Source organism: Dromiciops gliroides, chromosome 2 (assembly GCF_019393635.1).
Source record: "Dromiciops gliroides isolate mDroGli1 chromosome 2, mDroGli1.pri, whole genome shotgun sequence".
NCBI classification, from domain to species: domain Eukaryota; kingdom Metazoa; phylum Chordata; class Mammalia; order Microbiotheria; family Microbiotheriidae; genus Dromiciops; species Dromiciops gliroides.
In genome coordinates this window covers 12,266,191-12,287,973 of record NC_057862.1, presented here as the reverse complement: position 1 = coordinate 12,287,973, position 21,783 = coordinate 12,266,191, and the positions used below count along the sequence as shown (strand labels likewise).

The window sequence follows — 21,783 nt, the reverse complement described above, 5'->3', positions numbered from 1 at the left end:
TCACCTAGCCAGTCACACTATCAAGGAGCAAGAGTTCCAGTCAGTTCTTCTGGAAGCTCTGTGTCCAGCAGGAAGAGGGGTGGTCCCCATACACAACTCCAAGCTAATTGACTGGTAGCATTCAGGTTCATTGACTGACATGACTTAAAGGCAGTCAATGAACTTCCAAGACACCAGGATGACCTTAGAAAGGTCAAATTATTTCTCAGCGGTGGGGAGGGGCTGGTTCTCACAAATGTTAAGTGACTTGCACAAGGTCATTCAGGTACTAGTATCAAAGAGAGCATTTGAACCCAAGATCTCTGCAGAGCCAGTGCTCTTTCCATTGAAACATGCTTCAGAGACAGAAAAGGGACAGAAAAGATATTTGCTGATAATTGAATGAAATAACTGAAAATTCAAGGCAAGTCAACTAGCATTGATTAAGTACTGATCTTGTACCAAGCACTGTGCTAAGCACACAAATGCAAATACAAATAGCAGTAAGAAAGACAATGCCTGTCCTCAAAAAGCTTACATTCTAATAGGTAAAGACAATGAATAAAAAAGAGTTAAAAAGGGAGAAGGGAGATAAAGGTACCCCATAAGGGGGCATTGAAAAGAAAGTTCTAGAAAGTAAGGAGTTCACCTTGAAAAAGGATGAAGACATGGCTGGCCTGGGGCTCCTCTTTAAAATGGACATCGTAGAAGGAATCAGTCAATCAAAGGGAAAGGCCATGGGGGTAAACAGTATTTCTTCTAATAGTTGTCCAAAGTACAGGGGTGGGTGGGCTTCCAGAGTGAGGAAGTTTTAGGAATTTAGTAGAGAAGTTCTTTGAAGAGAGTCAGGAATACAGACTAGAGAAGGATGAAAACCATTTATTAAGTACTTACTATGTGCCAGGCACTATGCCAAGGAGCAGTGATGAAAATACTAAATTCAAACCATTTCTTTACCAAAGGAGCTTCCACTGTCATGGGGGAGTCAGGACATGGAGCAGGTGGAGGCCAGAGAAAGTAATTTGGGTAATGTTGGGGAAGGGGCATGGAGTCATCAGGCCACAGATGGACAATTTGATTGTTATTCCCAAAGCAAGATAGGTAAAGTAGGGAGTCAACTGAGCATTGACTGGAACACTGACTTGCTCTGATAAAAACCACCCTAATGATGTTCCCATTTCAGGAAGGTACAAAATGAAGTGGCTCTTAGCTGTGTTGTGTTTCCTCCATGTCATTGGGATCAACTATTGTTTATTTCTAGAAGTCCGTCCTGAGAACCCAGAAGCACAAATAAATGTTGTGAGTTGTTCTCACTATTAGCAAAAATATTTCCAAATTGACCATGTGACTATTGATCTCTCCAATCTTTTGGAGTCTATTCACTAGCAAAATGGAATGTGTAATTATTGTTTGTTACCTGTTGTGTGAAATGGAATTTCAATATCATAGAGATAAAAAAGGATTTCCTTTTTCTTCCTAAAGAGCCAGATGATTTACTACTGGAGCTATCCCAGTGAAGAGTATGAAGCTATAACTCAAGTTGCTTATATACTTAAAATTAACAGAATTCCACATGGAAAAACAAATGGCTCTCATTCAGGTACAATATGTGTTGGGTTACAGTCTCCAATTTATATCACTCCCACACCCTGGAGCTCTTGTCTTCCTTCACATGGAGAAACTCAGGTCAGAAAAATTATTTTGAAATGAAATCAAGTATTACATGTCAAGAACTCTTCCTGCACATCAAAGGAAAAGGAGAGGAGCATTTGATTCTCTACTGACTGATGAAAAAGAAGACTGATGCATGGGATTGTTCTCTTCAATGGGCAGGGGAGGAAACAATAAATTCAAATAAAAGCACAGAGAATGAGGTCAGGCCTCATTCTGAATATCATGCTCTATTAGAGATGCCACATTCCAGGCAGATGTTGAAAAGCTAGAGGACACTCAGTCAGAAAAGGGTGTGATGCCCAGGAAGTGTGTAAAGTCCAGGGGTAGGGTGTGCTCCAGTGTGAAGAAGTTTTGGCATGTAGGAGAGAAAGTTGGGAAAGAGAATCAGGAATACAACCTAGGTAGGAATGAAAAATGTGTATTAAGGAAGGCTGGACTGGGATTAAAGACCTTGCCATGTAAATGTCACTTGACACAATTAGAATAGAGGAAACATGGTACCTGGCTTCTAGTATTACAATGAATGGCTTATAGAAGAGGGGGCTGAACTGGTCATTCTAGGCACCAGAGGTCAGATTTTGGTGCAATAGGGGGATGTTAACAAGAGTCAGATGGAAAGAAAACCTCTCTAACATCTGGAGTTACCTAGATGTGAAATGAGCTGCCTTAACAAGTCATGAGTTCTGTCTTGTTGGGAGAGAGGCTGTTGCTTTTCTGTTCTGCTGTAGATGGTTTTTTTCAGTTTTTGGCTTGGACTCGGTGATGTCTAAGGGCCCTTCTAACTCTGAGGAGTTCACCTTGAAAAAGGATGAAGACATCCTAATTAGATATTCTAACCATTCTTGGTTGAAGAAGGAGGTGAAAAGTAAGTGCTATTGTTCTTGTCATGAGGATAATCCATGAAATGTGGACAAAGAAATATTCAATAGCTTTGGGGAAATTAAAAAAAAAATTGGGTTGATACGACTCAAGGTGTTCTTTGAGACTTTTTACATTTGAACAGAAATCCTTTACTAAAAGTTCCCCATCTTTCTTGCTCAGTCAGGAAACCTGTTATGTTTCTTCAGCATGGTTTTTTCATGACTGCCAGCTGCTGGATTTCCAACCTGCCCAACAACAGCCTGGGCTTCCTCCTGGCTGATGCTGGATATGATGTATAGCTGGGGAACAGCAGGGGGAATGTTTGGTCCAGGAAACACCTGCATTTATCACCACACACAAAAGAATTCTGTGCTTTCAGGTAGGGAAATAAATTGTATTTCACTTCTAATTTGAAAAGGTGATGGCTTTTCATTCTTTAAAATGAAATAGCTTTAAGGAAATTAGTAAAGTACAAGTGGCAGGAGTCTTTTCAAGTAGAGTAAGAAGTAAAGGCTCAGAAATCTTGACTCAGAAAAAGTTGCTTTCTATGAACAAAGTTTGTGCTAAGACATTTGGGTGGGATAAGAAGGAACTGGACTAGTTTTCCCTACTTTTCTCCTCTGCCCCCAACCCTACCTCATTCTTATCTCTGGAATTGGGGTAGACTGAGGGGTAGACCAAAAGGCCACAAGAGGAGGGAAGAAGAGGAGGGAGAATATGTAAGCAGAGGATGGGAGGGTCAAAGATGATCCATATTTACACAGCAGCCAAGGAACAGATCAGAAGGTACCAGAGACCAGAGAATGTCTTCATCTCACCCTCTTTTCCTGAAATATTGTTTGTCCGACATTGCCATTTTATAGAAAACCTCCATGACTGGAGGTAAAAAGAGGCAGCTAGATGGGAGAGTGTGTTGATTCCTAGACTTGGAGTCAGGAAGATCTGAGTTCTAATCCTACCTCAAATGCTTACTAGCTGTATGACTCTGGTCAAGTGACTTAAGCCTGTCTTAGTTTCTCATCTGGAAAAAAGGAATAAGTACATTCCTTACCAGGATTGTGATGAGGATAAAATGAAAGGAGGAATCAAGAATTGATTAAGTGCCTAATATGTGCCAGGCACTGTACTAAGTACTTTACAAATATTGTCTCATTTGACTCTCACAATAAGCCTGGATGCTATTATTATCCCCATTTTACAGTTGAGAAAACTGAGGTAGAAGGAGGTTCAGTGACTTTCCCAGGGTTCCACAGCTAATAAGTGTCAGACTCTGGGTGTGAACTCAGGTCTTCCTGACTCCAGCCCTAGCACTCTGTTCACTGTTCTACCTAGCTGCCATGAGAAAATGTTCTCCACCAACGAAGAGAATTTTTGAGCCATCCATAATAAATGCAAAGTGCTTGGCCAACCTTCCAACTCTCTATGTGCTGGCTCCTGTTAATGACTTTTGAGAAGAGCACCCCAAGTTTAGAGGTTTTGAGATTGCTTTTTCTTGCTGTTATGCTAGCTACAGAAGTTCCCTCTGTAATCAATGCTCCACTGGAATTGATACCAATTATGGGCACACCCTTCTTATATGGAACTCAAGCCAGCCAGGTTTTCTCATCCCATGTGACTGTTGTCCTCGTCATTCCCTCAATGAATCAGTGGTTTAGATGTTGGCTTACGTGCAAGGAATACAAATACTAAAAAATGAAGCAGTCCCTACTCTCAGGGAGCTTATGTTCTGCCAGAATCCAGATGAGATCAATACAAAGTGCTTTTGAGAGGGAGAGGCCATGGTCAGAGCCCACCTCCCTTGTGTGGCACAGGCTTCTCTGGTTCTTTTGCTACTTTGTAGACACCAGAGAGACAAGAGGTCTTTGTTGTTCCTCCTTCTTGCTACATGATGGAACCACTTCCTTGTCCAATGACCCACAGCCTTGGTGGTGTTTTTTATGTCCCTTGTTATGTATGAGTCATCCCTGGTGAGATGAATCTAAGCTTGGGAATTATTTTTTGATTTGCCTTTGATTTTGCCTTTTGTTCCTATAGTTATGATGAAATGGCCAAATATGATCTTCCAGCCATTCTTGACCTGATCAAGAAAGAAACTCAACAAAAGAAAATATATTATGTGGGACATTCACAAGACACCACCATTGGTATGACAAGACTATCTTTAGGGTACAGGACAAACTGAACTCTTGGAAATGAATAAAAATGCCCATGAGTGGTGAGTTCTTATGAAAAGGCTCTGGACCACATTGTTGTTCAGTTCTTTTTCATCATGCCCAACTCTCTGTGACCCCATTTGGAGTTTTCTTTGCAAAGACACTGTAATGGTTGGCCATTTCCTCCTCCAGCTCATTTTACAGATGAGGAAACTGAAGCAAACTGGATTAAGTGACTTTCCCAGTTTCATCTAGCTAGTATGTGTCCGAGGCCATATTGGAATTCAAGAAGAGGAGTCTTCCTGACTCTAGGCCCAGAAGTCTCTCCACTGCACTCTATGCCACCTAGTTGTCCCCTAGGTACTATAGAGTTTGTTTTAGCTGCTTTTGGTATCCTTCCTGGGACAGAAGCATCACACTGTAGTGGTCAGAGGGTGTGACTGATATTCAGGATACCTATGTTCAAATCTTGCCCTGAATGCTAACTACAGTTGCTGGGGTACCAAGGGTTCAAAATGTTGACCCCTCAGGGCTGTTATGAGAGAAGTACCCTATAAAGGTGAGGGTTGTTCTCAGAACATTTCCAGTTATATTCCCTTAATGCCGTGGGATATTTTAAAAGTATGACGTGAAAAGAACTTGGCCTGAGAAGGGAGCCCTTGATATTTATTCTGGCAAAGAAAGAGAATTTACAAACTCCCTGAGGGCCACCTTGGAACTTCAGGGCAAATGTGGGCAAGACCTGGTAGCCAAAGCTAGATGAGAGAAATCAACCTGGAGTTGGGCCCCTTTCAGAGCCAGTTCCAAAGCCATGCCATGAAAGTTGGCTTAGAAGAACTTCTGGGAGAGTTCTGATTCACAATGTTTTCTACTTTATACCCAAATTTGCCAGACTTCCTCTATCAGCTCCTTACTTGATACAAATTTGTTCCCCTCATTCACACTCCCTGCAAATCATAGATACTTGCTGATTGATTGATGCAGATTTTATTCTAATTTAGGTGGTCTCTCATGTCTTCCCTATTTTCAACCTATTGGCTCTTTTCAGGCAAATATTAGCATATTTTCAATTCAATTGCAATAAAAAAGATATCTTTGGGTCCAGCCTGACTGAAGATTCTCCATTAACACACAATTCCAATTCAGCACCCTGGAAATATTCCAGTCAAGTTCTGCCAGAAGGTCAACAGTCATGAAAGGAAACTAATTTTGAAAAAAACATATTTCTTTATGTCTATTTTTGCAGACTCGCACTGATATCTATCTTACACAAAACCCAGGAGGGTCTGCTACTCAGGACATATGCTATTACTTACAGGTATAATTTTTCAAATTTGATTCCAAAATAATTTGCTGAGGATGATTTTCCTCTAGGCTGGATTCCACTTTAGATTTCTTTCTATTTCCCAGGTCCCAGTGAAGCTCTCAGGCTGGTCAAGGACCACCTTTTACTACATGATGGTCCCTCAATCATGCATTGACTCAGTAAGATTATTAACACCACGCCTTACCTGTAGGCTGTCCTTGGGAATATGCTGCCACTGACTTTGGCCCCCATGCAGCTCTATTTGGGGCTAATTGCTAGTATGGTGGTGTAAGACTCGTGTATTTCATGATGCTTAGTTATGCAGGCCCCAGTATAGTAATTTCAGTGGTTTCTTGAGGAAGTTGACCACTACCCAGGAGGGATCAGCCTAAAACCCCATTTAGGGGTAAAAGGGGTGATTGAGGAAGAATTTCCCATGGAGATTGAAATGCCCTCTAGCTCAGCATTAAAGGACACACACATTGGTGAACACGGGTCCCCATACCTAGAGAATTGCACTGATGATGATCGGCTCTTGAGTATCGTAAAGGAAAGACTCCTGTGAAGGAACTTTCTCCTTCAGGGGTATCCAAGAACCTGGTTGACTTCACTGTCTATAGCAACCAGTGACAAGCCATCCTCTATGACAGGGGCCAACTCCCCCATGAGCTCTTCACTCACTGTTAATGAAAGGGTTGATGAACTGAAGTTTCTCATTGGTTTTCTCAGTTAAGGAATCTTGTAGGATCTTAACAAAGGCAGCATTGTTGAAGAGCCTTGAGGGCAGTACCCCATTGTGCTGAGATTTGGGTAGTTGAACAATGAACAAAATAGGCTCAAGGATCCTCTGTATCTTCCAGACAATTGTGGGACAGAAGGAAAATGCAATTTGTGGTAGAAAAGTGTTCTCTCTTTACATGCAACTTTATCCAAGTCCAGAGTTAGGAGGTTGTATGCTTTTGGCAAGAGGATAGGATCCACACCTATGATTTCCCCGATAGCGAACTCCCACTCAGGAAATTTCCTATACCAATGCAGACAGACACATACTCTGGGCTCTGAGACACTGTGCCAGGGTCCCAAGCCCCACATCAGAGGGGCATAGTTCTGTTTTGCTGTTCTCTACTCTTCACTGTGTATCATGCTTGTTCTGAGGTTGGGTACACAAGGAAATGATTTCATAACACAAACATCCTCCAATAAATCAATCATTTTAATCCTCTCTCAAATATTCTTCCCAGCTTAACCCTAAAGTCTTTCTCACTCAGCCTCTCAGTGATTGTCCACTGGTGAAAATGATCTGAACATCAAAGAATTCAGAAAGGTCTTGAGGAAAATTAATGAAGCCTTGGATGTTTTTGCAACAATTACTCATTTTAGGGTCCTGCTGCAAAAAGTCAAATATGATGCAAAGGATGTCATATACTTGTATCTTACATTGTTGATGGAAAACATAGCATCCCCTCCCCCAAATCAACCCTGTTCATTTTTTTTTTTTTAGTGAGGCAATTGGGGTTAAGTGACTTGCCCAGGGTCACACAGCTAGTAAGTGCCTGAGGCCAGATTTGAACTCAGGTACTCCTGACTCCAGGGCTGGTGCTCTATCCACTGTGCCACCTAGCTGCCCCAACCCTGTTCATTTTTGCTCTGCCTAAGAGTTAGCACATATTATATCATTATAATTGTGATAAATTTTGTTAAATATAAGATAAAGTAACTTCTTTTTATAATTTGTATTATATTTTTCAAGATAGTCCCACTCAAATCTTTTTCATTCTCCATTATGGATTGTTGGTTTTTGTGGTAAGTGGACTCCCTTTGGATGGCCTTTTCCAGGTACCAGTCATTCTCAAGTAACAGGGACCTCCAGAGGACTTGCATTGTGGATACACTCTATGTCTGTGACTCATTCTCCAAAACCTTCAAAAGATGAGAATCTGGTCACATAGCCCAGTAGTTACTCATGTCCACTTGATTGCCCTCTAAAAGTCTCCATGTGTCTTTCCACTCTTTTCATATCATCCCCTCCCTGAGAGATCCTAGAAAATTGCCTCCCAAATGCTGTTGTTTAGCACTAATTGGTGCTGCCTCCAGCACACATGTGCTCTAGGTGCTTAGCTTGGTCCCACTTCCTCATAGAGCACCTAAGGAATAGAAGAGATAGAATCCAAATAGATGGGTTTCAGGATAGTGATCAAGCTGTCCCATTTTCCATCTGGAAAATGGGTTAACCAGAGAAGCTTCCTATGGATCTGGGCATTGACTCTGGTTCTGGATGGAAAGCCATGTACCTTGCTAACTCTTGGCTGGCCCCTTTTAGAGGGGGATTGTATCAAAGATGATTCATGACTGGTAGGAGTGCATTCTCTCCCTTAAACTTCTACAAGGTGGAGAACCCACCATTGTAAGGGGTAATGTTCCACTGTCATTTATGGAGCTACCATGATTGGGGCAGGGCAAGGGAGAAGAGGAGAGACATGTTTTTAGTGACAGTCATTAAGCATTTGGGAAATTTATGGGACAGCAATTTTGGTAGACAGAGTCCTAGGTCTAGTGTCAATACAACTTCACTTCAAATCCCATCCATGGCACTCACTAGATATTTGGCCAAGGAAGAAGTCATTAAATCCCTTATAAGACTCAGTTTCCTAATTCCCAAAATAGGAAAAATATGACCTGTAGTACCTACCCACTAGGGATGTTGTAAGGATAACCAAGTACTGTGGAATGACCAATTGATATTATTACCTGTAACATCAGTAATTCAGCCTAGATTGTACCCAAGGTTCCTTATAGATTTAGGGGCCTCTGCTTAGTCACCTATTTTGGCCTTCATTTCAGACTATTCATTCAAAGAGGTTTGAAGCTTATGACTTGTAGAGTCAGGTAAGATTCTTTCCAAATACTAACTGGGGTAAGAGGAGAACACTGAAACCTCTATCTAATACTCCATCTCTTGGCAAAGTGGGCACTATGGGGCCCATAGTCCAGGCCCCCATGTGTCTTTTAGGATGGGGACTACTGATGTCCTCTTCCCCAAAACCTCCCTGTATTGCTGGAGATTGCCACCAGACTGCCTGTGGAATCTCAAAGACCAGAGCCAAACAATGGGACATGTGAATCCTTGTCCCCAAGCACCGCAAAACCAGAATGTTCATGGAGACAAAACATGCAGCAAGATTGGCTGGGTCTGGCAGCATGCTTCCCATTTCAATATAGTTTTATGAGGTTTCAAATCCCATCAGTCATTAAGATGAGACTATCTTGAGTTCCCTAGTGAACCTACTTTACTCTTAGGAAATGCTAGTCATTCGTTGCTTGCAGTTTGAAGCTTCCTAAGGCCATCTTCTTCTACTTCTAATTATTTAGAGCTATAGTATGTCTTTTAATCCATCAATAAATCATTTTTCCTTGCTATGGTGGACAGAGGGCTGGCTTTAGAGCCAGAAGACCTGAGTTCAAATCCCACACATTTATTGCCTTTGTGACTCTACCTAAGTCACTTAAACTCTTAAAATAAAAAGTGGCAGAGAGTGTGCAGACCTTGGGAAAAGAATGTTTCTTCCCCAGGAATATACTCACAGACACACATATATACACATCCACAGGTACCCTCATACTTTTGTATATATGTAAGTGTAGATACCGTCATGCAAATGCATATGCAAAATCTCTAGAACAGTAACAGGCTGCTGGAAGCCATCACTTTCCTGGTACAAAGTCATTTCTGAGGCATCCAGGTCAGCCTTTGTATTAAACACAAAGGGCTCAGTCCTGATACACGTGTGAGATAGTTTATTGGGAGCTTGAAGACTTGGCTGCATTTTCAATTTCTCGCTAAAGATTGGAGAGTGAGCTAAGCCATGTCCTCCTTTGAGGGAGTCTTATCTTCTGAAATCTCTGCCAGAAGGGTTAGGAATGAAGGCTATCTGGAGGCCCTTGGAAAATGAATATTGAAGGTTTTGTTTTTACCCAAGGAAGTGCATGTTTCTCCTCTGCATAGTCAAGCCCCAGGAAGAGGCATTCCTCTTCATTTAGAAGTCACTAACTTCTAAGCTCTTGCTGGGTCCTGGGATAGGAGAGAGGGAATTTCTTTCCTAGAAGTTAGTTGTCCATCATCTCCCCTTCATATTGATTTCCTGTCTTCCCCTTCATCTTCCTCTTCTGAGGGGAGATGGAAAGGATGATTCAGCCAGAAGGACATTCCCATCACTTACTTTAGGGATTGATCTTTGTCACCTCACTGGGGAGGAAGTCTCCTAGGCAGTCCGCGGGTGGCTCTGTTATATCTTGTTTCTCCTGTTCATTTAGTATTCCACTCCTCTGCCTTATGACACAAGCAAAGTAGAAGTACCAATGACCATTTGGTTTGGTGAAAAGGATTTGATCACAGGTCCTGAAGATGCCAAACAGTTGCTGTCTAAACTCCCAAACATCATTTATCAAAAATTTATTCCTTCTTGCAATCATCTTGATTTTTTGTGGGGAAATGAGGCATATTCTAGTGTTTACTCAAGTCACTGCCATACTTAATAACCATCTGGAAAATTTCAAGAGAATTTCAATGAAAGGATCATTTGATTTTTAGCTTCCCATGCCTTTCTTTTAGGTTAAGGATCTCTTAACCTCTCTCTACTTACCCCTCCTCAATAATGGGCTACACTCCACATAATTAATTTGATAATTTAGTCACAGACCTTGGAAATAAAGATTCTTGTTAACATACTTGTCTTGTGGTGGTTTAAAAAACAGACCATGCTGAATTCAAGAGTTCCTTTGAAGTAATTTTTGCCAGCTACTCACAGTGTTAATGGGCTAGAGAACCTCTGAAAATCTTTTTCAGAGAAGAACAGGTTTATTCCTGGGTATTGGGTGAAGGATTGTGGGACATATGTGCAGAGTATAAAGGTGTAAGAAACAAACTCCTTGCCCTACATGGCAGAGAGGCCCATTGTAGTCACTGAGTCTTGCCCACTTGTTGAGCAAAAGTTTGAAAGAAGAGTTGCTTCTTGATTATATTGGAAATCTTCAGGACCTGACCATTGGTAAGCATTTTCCCCTTTATCACACTTTGTGAAAACCCATTTTATTTATTTTTTGGTGTGGGCAGGTGGGCTTAGAGGTCCAAACCCGTGATTTCATTGGTGTAGATGATGTCTAATAAGAAAACATCTCAATCAGTGCTAACTTATACCTGCCCCATAGTTTAGGGAGCCCTAGAGAGTTTCTGTGGCTACCAGGAGGTGAAATGTCATCCCTGTGTTGTTCAATAGATCCTACCCAGAGTGTGTCCAAGACCTTGCTGGATGTCTTTTGACACTCTGTGGGTCTTCAGGCAGCACTCACACTGTCCATCTCATCCCTTGTGTTCTCTTCTTGACCACCTTATTATGACTCTTCCTTATCATCCAGTTGACAATGGAAATCTTCCCTCCTTCTACTTCTTGCACATAGGTCATTACTGGAAATATACCACACTCTAGCCTTTCTCTCACTTCATGAAGTTAACAAGCATTCATTAAGCATCTAGTATGTTCCAGACATTGTGCCAAATGTTAGGGATAAAAAAGAAAAGCAAAAACAATCCCTGCTTTCAATTCTGGCCTACTGGATAGACAACATAAAAAAAACCTGTGTATGCACACATGTATTTTATAGGTACATATATGTACACAGATGTGCACACAAATATATACATAGTATAGAGAATAACTATGTACATGCAAGACATGCATATTAACATGAGTGCATGTGCACACACACACACACACACACACACACACACACATATACTATGGTAAATTGGAGGCAATCGACAGAGGTCAGGCACCAGCAGTAAGGAGGATCAGGAAAGCCTTCTTGTAGAAAGATGGGATTTTATCTGGAATTTGAAGGAAGACAGAAGATGGAGAGGAGATAAGAGAACATTCTAGGCATAGGGGCAGCCAGTGAACTTTCACATAGGGGGTGAATAATTTGGTGCAAGGTACAGCCAGGAGGCCAGTATCACTGAATGGCAGAGTAAATCAAGGGTAATAAGGTGTAAGAAGATTGGAAAGGGTGGAGGAAACAAGGCTACAAAGGGCTTTGAATGCAAACAGAGCATTTTGTATTTGATTCTGAAGGTGAACGCAAGCCACTAGAGTTGATTGAATAGGTGGATGACATGCTTAGACCTGAGGTTTAGGTAAGACCTCCACAGATGAGCAAAGGAAGGAAATTTAGGGCAAAGAGACCAACCAGAAGGCTCTTGTAATGATCCAGGTGCAAAGATGTGAGGACCAACACCAGGGTAATGACAATTTCCAAGTAGAGAAAGGGGAATAAGTGAGGGATCTTATAAAGGTAGAATCCATAGGTCTTGGCAACCAATTGGATTTGGGGATTGAAAGAGAGGAGGAGTTGAAGATAACCATTAGATTATGAGCCTAGGAAACTGGAAGGGTGGTGGTGCTCTCACCTGTAATAGGAAAGCTGGGAAGAGGAGGGGGTTTGGGAAGGGAGGGAAAGAGGAGAAGATGAGCTCAGTTTTAGATATGTTAAGTTTAAGATGTCTCCATTACATTCAATTCTAGATGTCCAATAATCAGAGATGTGAGGATGGAAGTCAAGAAGAAATTATATCTGGACAAAAAGATCTGAGAATCATGTGCCCAGAAATGATCATTAAACCCATTTGAAGAGATCATATCACTAAGATAAATATTATAGAAGGAGAAGATAGACCCAGGACAGACATTAGGAAGACACCTATAATTTTGGGAGTGACCCGGATGAGGATCCAGTAAAGCAGGATGAAAAGTGATGGCCACATAGGTAGGAGAATAACCAGGAGGTAGGAGTGTCACAAAACCTATCCACTGCCCTGGGGGTCACCCTCAACCTTAACTTTTCAGGTGTAATGCTATTCTAAGATTCACAATTAAGTGGCATCACTGGGGAAAACTTTATGTCACAAAGATAGGGTTTAGACCAGGGAATGCCTTGGTATCTACACATATACATACATAGATCTACATTTCTTTGTGTCTTTATATAGACACAAATATATGTATGTAGAGATATACAGGTACACATATTTACAAATAAACACATGCATAAGCAGCTATAATGTACATACATATACATATATATGTGTATTATGTGTAAATCTATAAGTCATCTGGTTAGAATTGATCATTAAGTCAGTAGAAGCTGATGAATACTCTATTGAGAGAGAGAGAGAGAGCAGAAATGGTGAAGAGAAAAGCACTTAGGACAGAACCTTCTATCTCTCTGTCTCTGTCTCTGTCTGTCTCTCTCCATTCAGCTCCAGTTTTTTCTGTGATCTTCAGTCCCACATATCCAACTGCTTCGTGGACATATAAAACTGAATGTCCAGTAGACATTTCAAACTCAACATATTTTAAACTGTAAGGGGGCTAAAATTCTAGCTATACTATCTAAAATCTAATGAATGGTCACCAATAAATTATAAGCTTTTGCAAGAGTATTTAAGTGTTTAAGTATTTATTAAAGAGCACTAGGATCAGAGAGAAAGGTAAAAATCTAACTATTTCTAAGACACCCCATCATCCGACCCACCATGGCAAGGTCAGGAACCAAAAGAGAAAGAACCCCTCTGCAAGCATCTGCTTTCTATTTTGTGTCCTCCTCCCAGAAATGGGAGGTTCCTCCAGTTGATTGGCTGGTAGCCTTGACAGACAGTACCCATGATCAAACGTTACGTCCTGGCGCCAAGTACCTTGACTGCATGGCTTGCCCTCAGAGGTCTTCTCCTCATGATGGAGCTTTTCTACAGTAAGTCTCCAGCAGGTGGCATCATTCCAATCATTACAGTCCCCCCCTTGTTTCTTCAAGAAACATGGGGTGTTTTCTTGATGAAACAGTCAAAAACAACAGAATATAATACCCTATGCTAACTAACAATATGTTAATAACAATATAGAAAAAGGAGAGAGGAAAGTTTTGTCCAGAGGGGTGGTCCCTCATGAACACAATGCTTTGACACTGTCCTGCAGAGGGAGGGCCTCTGCACAGAGTACATGTTACAAATGGTATATATAATAAAACAACAAAACCAAACTGTTCATTTAAAGTCTTTGAAAGTCTTTTCTGAGATGATTCTTGAGACATCCCCTGGGTGTAGTCATGGAATGGAAGTCTTTTCAGGGGTTGATGTGTGGATGCTGGTAATCAGCCAGGAAAATTTCCTACAAAATTGAGCTTAACACAACTTTAAAATAGCTTTGTCAGTAATCAAATCAAACAATGAGAGTTCTTAAAAACATGTCTAAGGGAATTCAGAATCTTAGTTACACATGAAACATAATAAAACAAAAATTGAAACATTGTCTAAAATGTAATATTACTATAGTCCCCCCTTGTGGAGGGTAAATTGAGAAGACGATTTCTGTGATATTAATTTTTAAAAATAATTTTTTATCTTTGTTTCATCACTTTTTGCATCATCTGGTTAATTATCTTCATGCCATTATGAGAAATTTAAAAATCTAATATAATTGGTAACAGATGTCAAGGCCGAATCCAACACTGTATTTATCATGACACCTGAGATAATTATGGGGGTTACCATAAAAGAACAGATAAATGTTGGGATATGAGCATTCTCACACTTGAGGAATATTTACTGCCCATGCAGTATGCCAGGATTAAAATAGGTGGATGAGATATATGTTCATGCCACCGAACATATTGGGGGAAATTGAGTCAGACTTAATCAGATGCATGGGATTGAGGTGTCCATGGCATCAGACATATAGGAGGGGGCATAGAAGCCAGGTGTAGAATGAGATGGGTGGGATCAAAACTTCCAGCAATCTGTACAATATTGTGGGGGAAAAATAAAACCAAGAGAAACCAACCTCAACATTTATGAAAAGCCTTTCCCTCAGCCATACCTTGACTTCATGTATGTCTCCCCCTCATGTGACATCTCAATGTCTGCTCTTGCATGTATTCCTCTTGTGATCAGATGGCATCCTGGTCAACTGGCATCTGATAACTCAGAATGAAGGCAATTATGCAATAATTTCAAATAACACCTTTTTTTTTTTTTACTAAGTATACAATTACTTTTGTGAAAAAATCAGAACATATTTAAATGCAAGTTAAAACACAACACAATCTTAAAGAAAACTTTTTCTGAAAAAAGAAAACTTTAACAAATGTTCCCCTCTTTTTTTGAATGTGCTTATCAAAAATAATACTTCTAGAATTAATTTACACTTGCCATGGCAACCAATTTGCCAGGGAAATGCTTTATAGAGTTTGATCAGATAATCAGTTGAGAGAAAAAAATAACAAAAACAAACAGCTCAGAATATGGGAGCACAATACTCCTAGAATTAACATTGTATTTTGAAATCAAGACCATCTTGCTTTGTTTCAAAATTAGATATTAGAAGAAAATGCACATGCAAGAATAAAAGACAATGAAATTCAAACTAGGAAAATCTAAATGAATATGAACTTAATATTGATAAGAGTATTACAAAATATAAACTTGATCACATGACTATAAAAAGCTTTTGCAAACATTCCTTTTTTTAAAAGCTAAGTATAAAACACAATCTCAGAAGCATGAAAATCCCTATGAAAATAAACCCATACCATTAATTTCAAAATGTAGATGTAATAGCATAGAAATCCTATGTAACCTCTGAGCTGACATTATTACTCTGAGTGAATTTAGAACACTTTTGATTCTGATATCTAAAATCCCCAATACTCATATTAATACCTTGCTGTTTACTTCTACATTTCTGTAAAATATGTACCCTTCCATGGCAAAAGAAGTGGAGTCTTGAACTATGATGATGAGGCTTGTCTTGTACATCTGTATTCAGCTTTAGTGGCTCCTCCAGTTGATTGGCTGGTAGCCTTGATAGACAGTAACCACGAGCAAATGTCACTTCCTGATGCCAAGGACATTGACCACATGGCTTGCCCTCAGAGGTCTTCTCCTCATGGCAGAGCTTTTCTACAGTAAGTCTCCAGCAGGTGGCATCATTCCAATCATTACAAAACTGAACTCATTATCTTTTCCACTTGACCCTCCTCTCTTTCCAAACTTCCCTGTTTCTGCAAAGACACCACCATCCTTGAAGCCTTCAGGCTTATACCCAGGCATTATCTTGGACTCCTTAGTTGCCATCATCCTCCATATCCAATCATTTGCCAAAGTTTCCACCTTCACAACTTTTCTCAAATCTGGCCTCTTCTCTTCCTTCACACAGCTACCCTCTCAGCCACCATCTCTCCTCATCTAGATGATTACAATAGTTTCCTAACTGATCTCTCTACCTTAAAGTTCATTTAATTCTTCTTGTCCATCTAGAGACTGTTTCCCAAAGAATGTCTTCTAAGTGTAGATCGGACCCCGTGACTCCAGGACTCAAACAACTCCAGTGACTCCTGATTTTCCCTCCAGCAAAATATAAGCTCCTCTGTTTTGCTTCTAAAGTACTTTACAACTTGGAGTCAACCTATTTTTCTAAGCTAATTTGCTGTTACTCCCCTTCCTATATCATGTGTTACAGCCAAAGTGGCCTGCTCACTCATTTTATGATGGCTAAGCATTGGAAATCAAGGGGATGTCCATAAATTTGAGAATGACTAAATAAGCTGTAGTATATGAATGTGATGGAATATTATCGTGCCATAAGAAATGTGAGAACCAGGGTGCCACCCCCTCTTGAGAAAGCATGAGATGAGTTTTCTTAGGTCATCCTGGTGTTCCTGTAAGTCATGTCAATCAATGGACTTGAATGCTACCAGACAATAAGCTTGGAGCTGTGTGTGGAGACCACTCCTCTTCCAGTTTGACCGGGGGAATTTGGTCTCTTGTATAGCTAGGTGAAGGTGGCATTCTCTCTCTCTCTTTGCTAACCCCTTACTTTAATAAATGCTTAAAAGACTAAACTGTTGCTGAATTTATAACTAAACTGTAGCTACTTCTCCCCCCACACTGGGAGGCAGGTAAAGACACACACATTAGATTTTAAACATCACAGAAGTGACAAGCACAATGATTTCAGAAAAATTTGGAAAGACTTACATGAAAGGATGTATTGTGAAGTGAACAGAACCTGGAGAATGATGTACATGGTGACAACAATATTGTGTGATGATCAAATGTGAATAACTTAGCTGTTGTTGGCAATATAATGATCCAAGACAATCCCAAAGGACTCATGATGAAAAATGCTATCTGCCTCAAGAGAAAGAACTGATGTCTGAATACAGACTGAAGCATACCATTTTTCTCTTTTTTTCTTTCATTCTTTCTTTTTAAATCTTCTTGTACACAATGACTATGTGGTAAAGCGGCTTTTGAAGGACCGCCCCTTTTGGGGAGGAGACTGTAATGAACAGCTGTGTGCCTGCTGCTGCCCGGGAGAGCATGGCCAAGCACGTGATACTTCCGGGATGCCAACTTAAAACTGGGTAGTAGAACCAAAGTGCTCACTCAGTCTCACAGACTCTGGCTTGACAACGCACACTTTTGGTGATCGGCTCTGGTTCTCGGCCTGGCAGGCAGTTTGGGGATTCGGTGAGTTTTATAAAAGAATATAGACTAAGCTTAGATCTAAGACTATTCATTTGTATTTCTACTTTCCTATTTCCCCAATCAATATCACCTGTTTGTTGTCCAAACAATAAAAACTAATTCCTCACTGATTAAAGCTCAGAGGCTTCTTTTCTTCCTGGTCTGGGAGATATATAAGGCAAAATTTAAAAGGGGAGTTTAATGCTCTTACATCCAATTTTAAATCTCACAACTAACATGGAAATGTTTTACATTGCTTACCATCTGGCTAGGGGAGGGAGGGAAGTATAGAATTTGAAACTCAAAACTTTCTTTAAAATGTTAAAAAGTGGTTCAAAATGTAATTGGGGGGGGTGTAGAAATAAAATATTATTAGAAAAAAAGTGACCTGCCTTCTGTTTCTCCATCTCCATCTACTGTCTCTGCCCTTTCCACTGGACATCCCACATACGTGGAATGTACTTCCTCCTCATCTCTGCCCCAAAGAGTTTCACTTTTTCTTTAAGGTGAAGTTTAAGCATCATCTTCTGCCTGAAGCTTTTCCTGATTCTACAAATGCCAATATCTTTTATCTCAAACTACCTTGTCTTTAACTATTTTGTCTATCTTTGTATATATTCACTTTATGTTTGTTATGTATCCATGTACCTGTTATCTCATCAGAACCCAATTTAATGGAGAATAGGCATTGTTTCATTCTTTGTTCTTTCATCAACATAGGAGGTATTTAATAAATATGTTTTGGATGATTGATTGACCTACTTTTAGAGCCTCAGGCAAGATGGACTCCATTTTTTTTTTATTTAATCATCTTCCCCATCCCAATTCTTTGGTGTAGGATGCCTGGGGTGGCCTGTATGACAGGATTATGATATTTTATTTTTCTTCCAAGTAGTATTTCATTTTGTCCAATTACATGTACAATTTTTAACATTAATTTTTTTATAAAACTTTGAGTTCAAAATTTTCTCTCTCCTTCTCCTTTCCCCTCCCCAAAAGAGTAAATAATTTTATATAGGTTATATATGTGCAATTGTATAAAACATATTTCTGAATGAGCTCTTGAACTCTCAACATGATCACTCCAAAAAACATCAGAATAATGCCTTAGGACAATCCCTGGAGCAGCAAAACCAACAGAAGAATGTGCTGAGATCATTTTCCAACCAAGGACTGGTTGGAAGGTCAGAATGAGGGAACTGCTGTGCTGAGACAGGAGTGGAGCCCAACCCCACAGTCATCCTGACACAGATCCAGTTCCAGGAAGGCCTCACCAGAGAAGGAGACCCCCCCCTCCCTGCCCCACCCCAGAGCCTCTGAATCAGCTGCAGTGCCAGTGTCATCTGGAACTAAGCTCACAGTCTGGTGAGAGGGCTGAGCCCTTGGCAGGGGGTAGATTACAGGGGTCTCTGCTGGCACTGAGATAGAAATTGGGTTTTTCACCCCTGCTGGGAACCAGGAGGTAGGCTTGAGTAGCAGTGGCCCAGGTGGGGGAGGGGTACAGGCTCATTTGGAGCTGACAACCATAACACACAAAGATGGTTGATTAACAAGTTGGTCTTGGGTCATCTATGGACCAGGGAACAGGCCAGATGAGTGAAGAACCTGCTCCTCCTTAAATCATACCACCTGGGACTTCTGAAGCTTGGAATACTGCAGCCTGGAAACAGTGCCCCACTTTAAGGAGCTAAAAGTCAAGTAACAGAAAGGCAAGATGAGCAGACAGAGAAAGGTGAGGACCATAGAAAGTTTCTTTAGTGACAAGGAAGACCAAGGTGCACCCTTAGAGGAAGATGTCAGTGTCAGGGTCCCTACATCTAAAGCTTCCAAGAAAAATATGAATTGGTCTCAGGTCATAGAAATGCTCAAAAAGGACTTTGAAGATAAAGTTAGAGAGGTAGAGGAAAAAATGGAAAGAGAAATGAGGGTGATGAGGAAAGACATGAGGAAAAAGTCAACAGCTCGCAAAGCCAAATTGGCCAAATGGAAAAGGAGGTACTGGGAGGACACTGTGCATAGTGACAGCAGTATTGTTCAATGAGTAATTGTGAATGACTTAACTACTCTCAGCAATACAATGATCCAAGACAATCCCAACAGACTAATGATAAAGCATACTATCTGTGGTAAAAATTATTAGAATTTAGTAAAAATTATTTGTGGTAAAAATTATTGGAGTTTTAGCTGACTCATTTGGGAGAGGCCACAGCTGGCCCACCCTGAAGTGACATATGCTACTGAGGTCAAAAGGAGAACTCTCTATAGGCAGTTTTTGAAGGACCTCCACTTTTGGGGGAGGAAGATTGAATGCTCCATGAGGGGAGGCCAAGGCTCTTCTGAAATGCTAGCTCTCTCTCTCTCTCTCTCTGTCAATTGTCCTTCCTGTGGCTTGAGCAACTGTAGACTTTCCAGGTTGTGGTGAGTGAACACAGAAAACCCTAAATTCCTTTGAATGAACTTAATTGGAAATGATCTGGGGATTGCATAGGCTAAGTTTAGAGTTAAGAGAATTTATCTGTATTTCTTTTTCCTATTTCCTTATCTTTGATTTTTATTAGTTTCACCTTTGTTGTTTAATTAATTCCCAAGTAATAAAATCTGATCCTGTTGTGAATTAAAGCTGTAAGGCTCCTTTCTTATTGGCCTGGGAGAAATAATCAAAAGGGCAGTTCAGAGGGGAGGATAAACCTAAAGGTCCCTCATATTTCCAAAACCTTTGGCATAATGGAGCAGGAGAGTCTGTCCCCATCACTGGGCATATGTTCAATGTTACTGAGGGTATTATAGCCAAATTTGAATTTTGCTGTGAAAATATTATCGTAGCTCTAATGATTATCCACTTTATTAGCAATATTGTGGTATGGTATTTTTTAATAATAAGGGGGAAAGAGAAAAAAGGATATGACCATGTTAGACCACATGGCGAGAGAGATGCTAAGACAGCTCCCTCTGCTGGAGATGATCCGAGTTTAGAAACAGATCTTGACCGATCTTTAGAATCAGATCAGCAGAAACTGTTACCCCTGCAGGAAGCTATAGAACATACCAAAAGAGTGCCAGTACAGGTTAGAAAATATAGTCCCTTTAGTCCAAATGACTTGAGCACATGGAAATCAATCATCCCTAGATTTGATCAAAATCCTAACACTGTAATTTCACAGTTAAGGACTATATTTAATACATATCAACCCACTTGGGCCGATGTTACTTGTCTTATGGAAACTTTGCTATCCCCAGGTGAGATTGGAGATATTATCTCAGCAGGAAATGCCCTCGTTTTGAGAGGCCAGGAAGTTATGGCATGGCCTCTCTGGAACCCACAGCGGAATTATGATGATGAACAACAATTCTAAGAATTAAAAGATGCTAGGGAAACACTTCCAAAGGGAATGGAATCTTGCTCTAGAAAAACCTGAAAACTGGCAGAAATTCTTAAACCTAGATCAGGAGACTAACGAAAGACCCAACAGGTTTTACAATAGATTTTGTGACAATATACCAGACTGGATCCATTAGATTTAAGAGATTCCTATATTGTGCTTAACACATTCATTCACAATTTGTTGCCAAAAATCTATAAATATTTTCTGACACAATGTCCAGACTGGAGAACTCTCACAGTAGATAGGACTAATGAACTTGCCACCTATGTCTTTGACTCATGTGAGGAGAGTAAGCCTAAACAGAGCATTCTGGCACCAGCACTTTCTGGTCAGGCATCTAAGGGCCAACACAAGGGCACTAAGGTGTGTAGTTACTGTGATAAAGGACACTCATTGAGGGACTATAGGACTTGGAGACGAGTACTTAAACAGATAATGTACGAGGACCAAGGTAATGATACACCATATTACAGGCAAAATCAAAATAGAAATAGATCTTTTCAGGGGAATACAGAGAGACAGTATAAGAATAACTGTAGACCCTATCAGAGAGGTACAGAAAGACAGAACCAGAATCAAAGTAACCAAGGATTCCCTCAGAGGGGGGCACAGGATTGATGAGACTAAGGGGAGGGATGGAAAATAGAAACTGAAAGCCACATATCCCGAGACCCTGATTTTTAAATGCCCTTGTACCAGTCCATTCCCCTCCCCAGAGTAACGAACCTCATGTGACCCTCAAAGTTGGGGGCACATATTATGATTGTCTGTTAGAAGCAGGAACTTCTATATCAGTAGCAGTGAGTAAACCTGACCCTGGATGACCAGCTGAATGTGATCATTCATCAGTTGAAT

At 40.5% G+C, this 21,783-nt stretch overlaps 1 protein-coding gene across 1 annotated transcript; it reads left to right on the top strand.

Annotated features, from left to right (window-relative positions):
- Positions 1–1,173: 1,173 nt before the first annotated feature.
- Positions 1,174–6,538, top strand: LOC122738181 (gastric triacylglycerol lipase-like). Its single transcript, XM_043980251.1, is given in 5 exon segments — positions 1,174–1,278; positions 1,462–1,579; positions 2,695–2,893; positions 4,549–4,680; positions 6,433–6,538. Coding segments are annotated over 5 exon segments (660 nt in total).
- Positions 6,539–21,783: the final 15,245 nt, after the last annotated feature.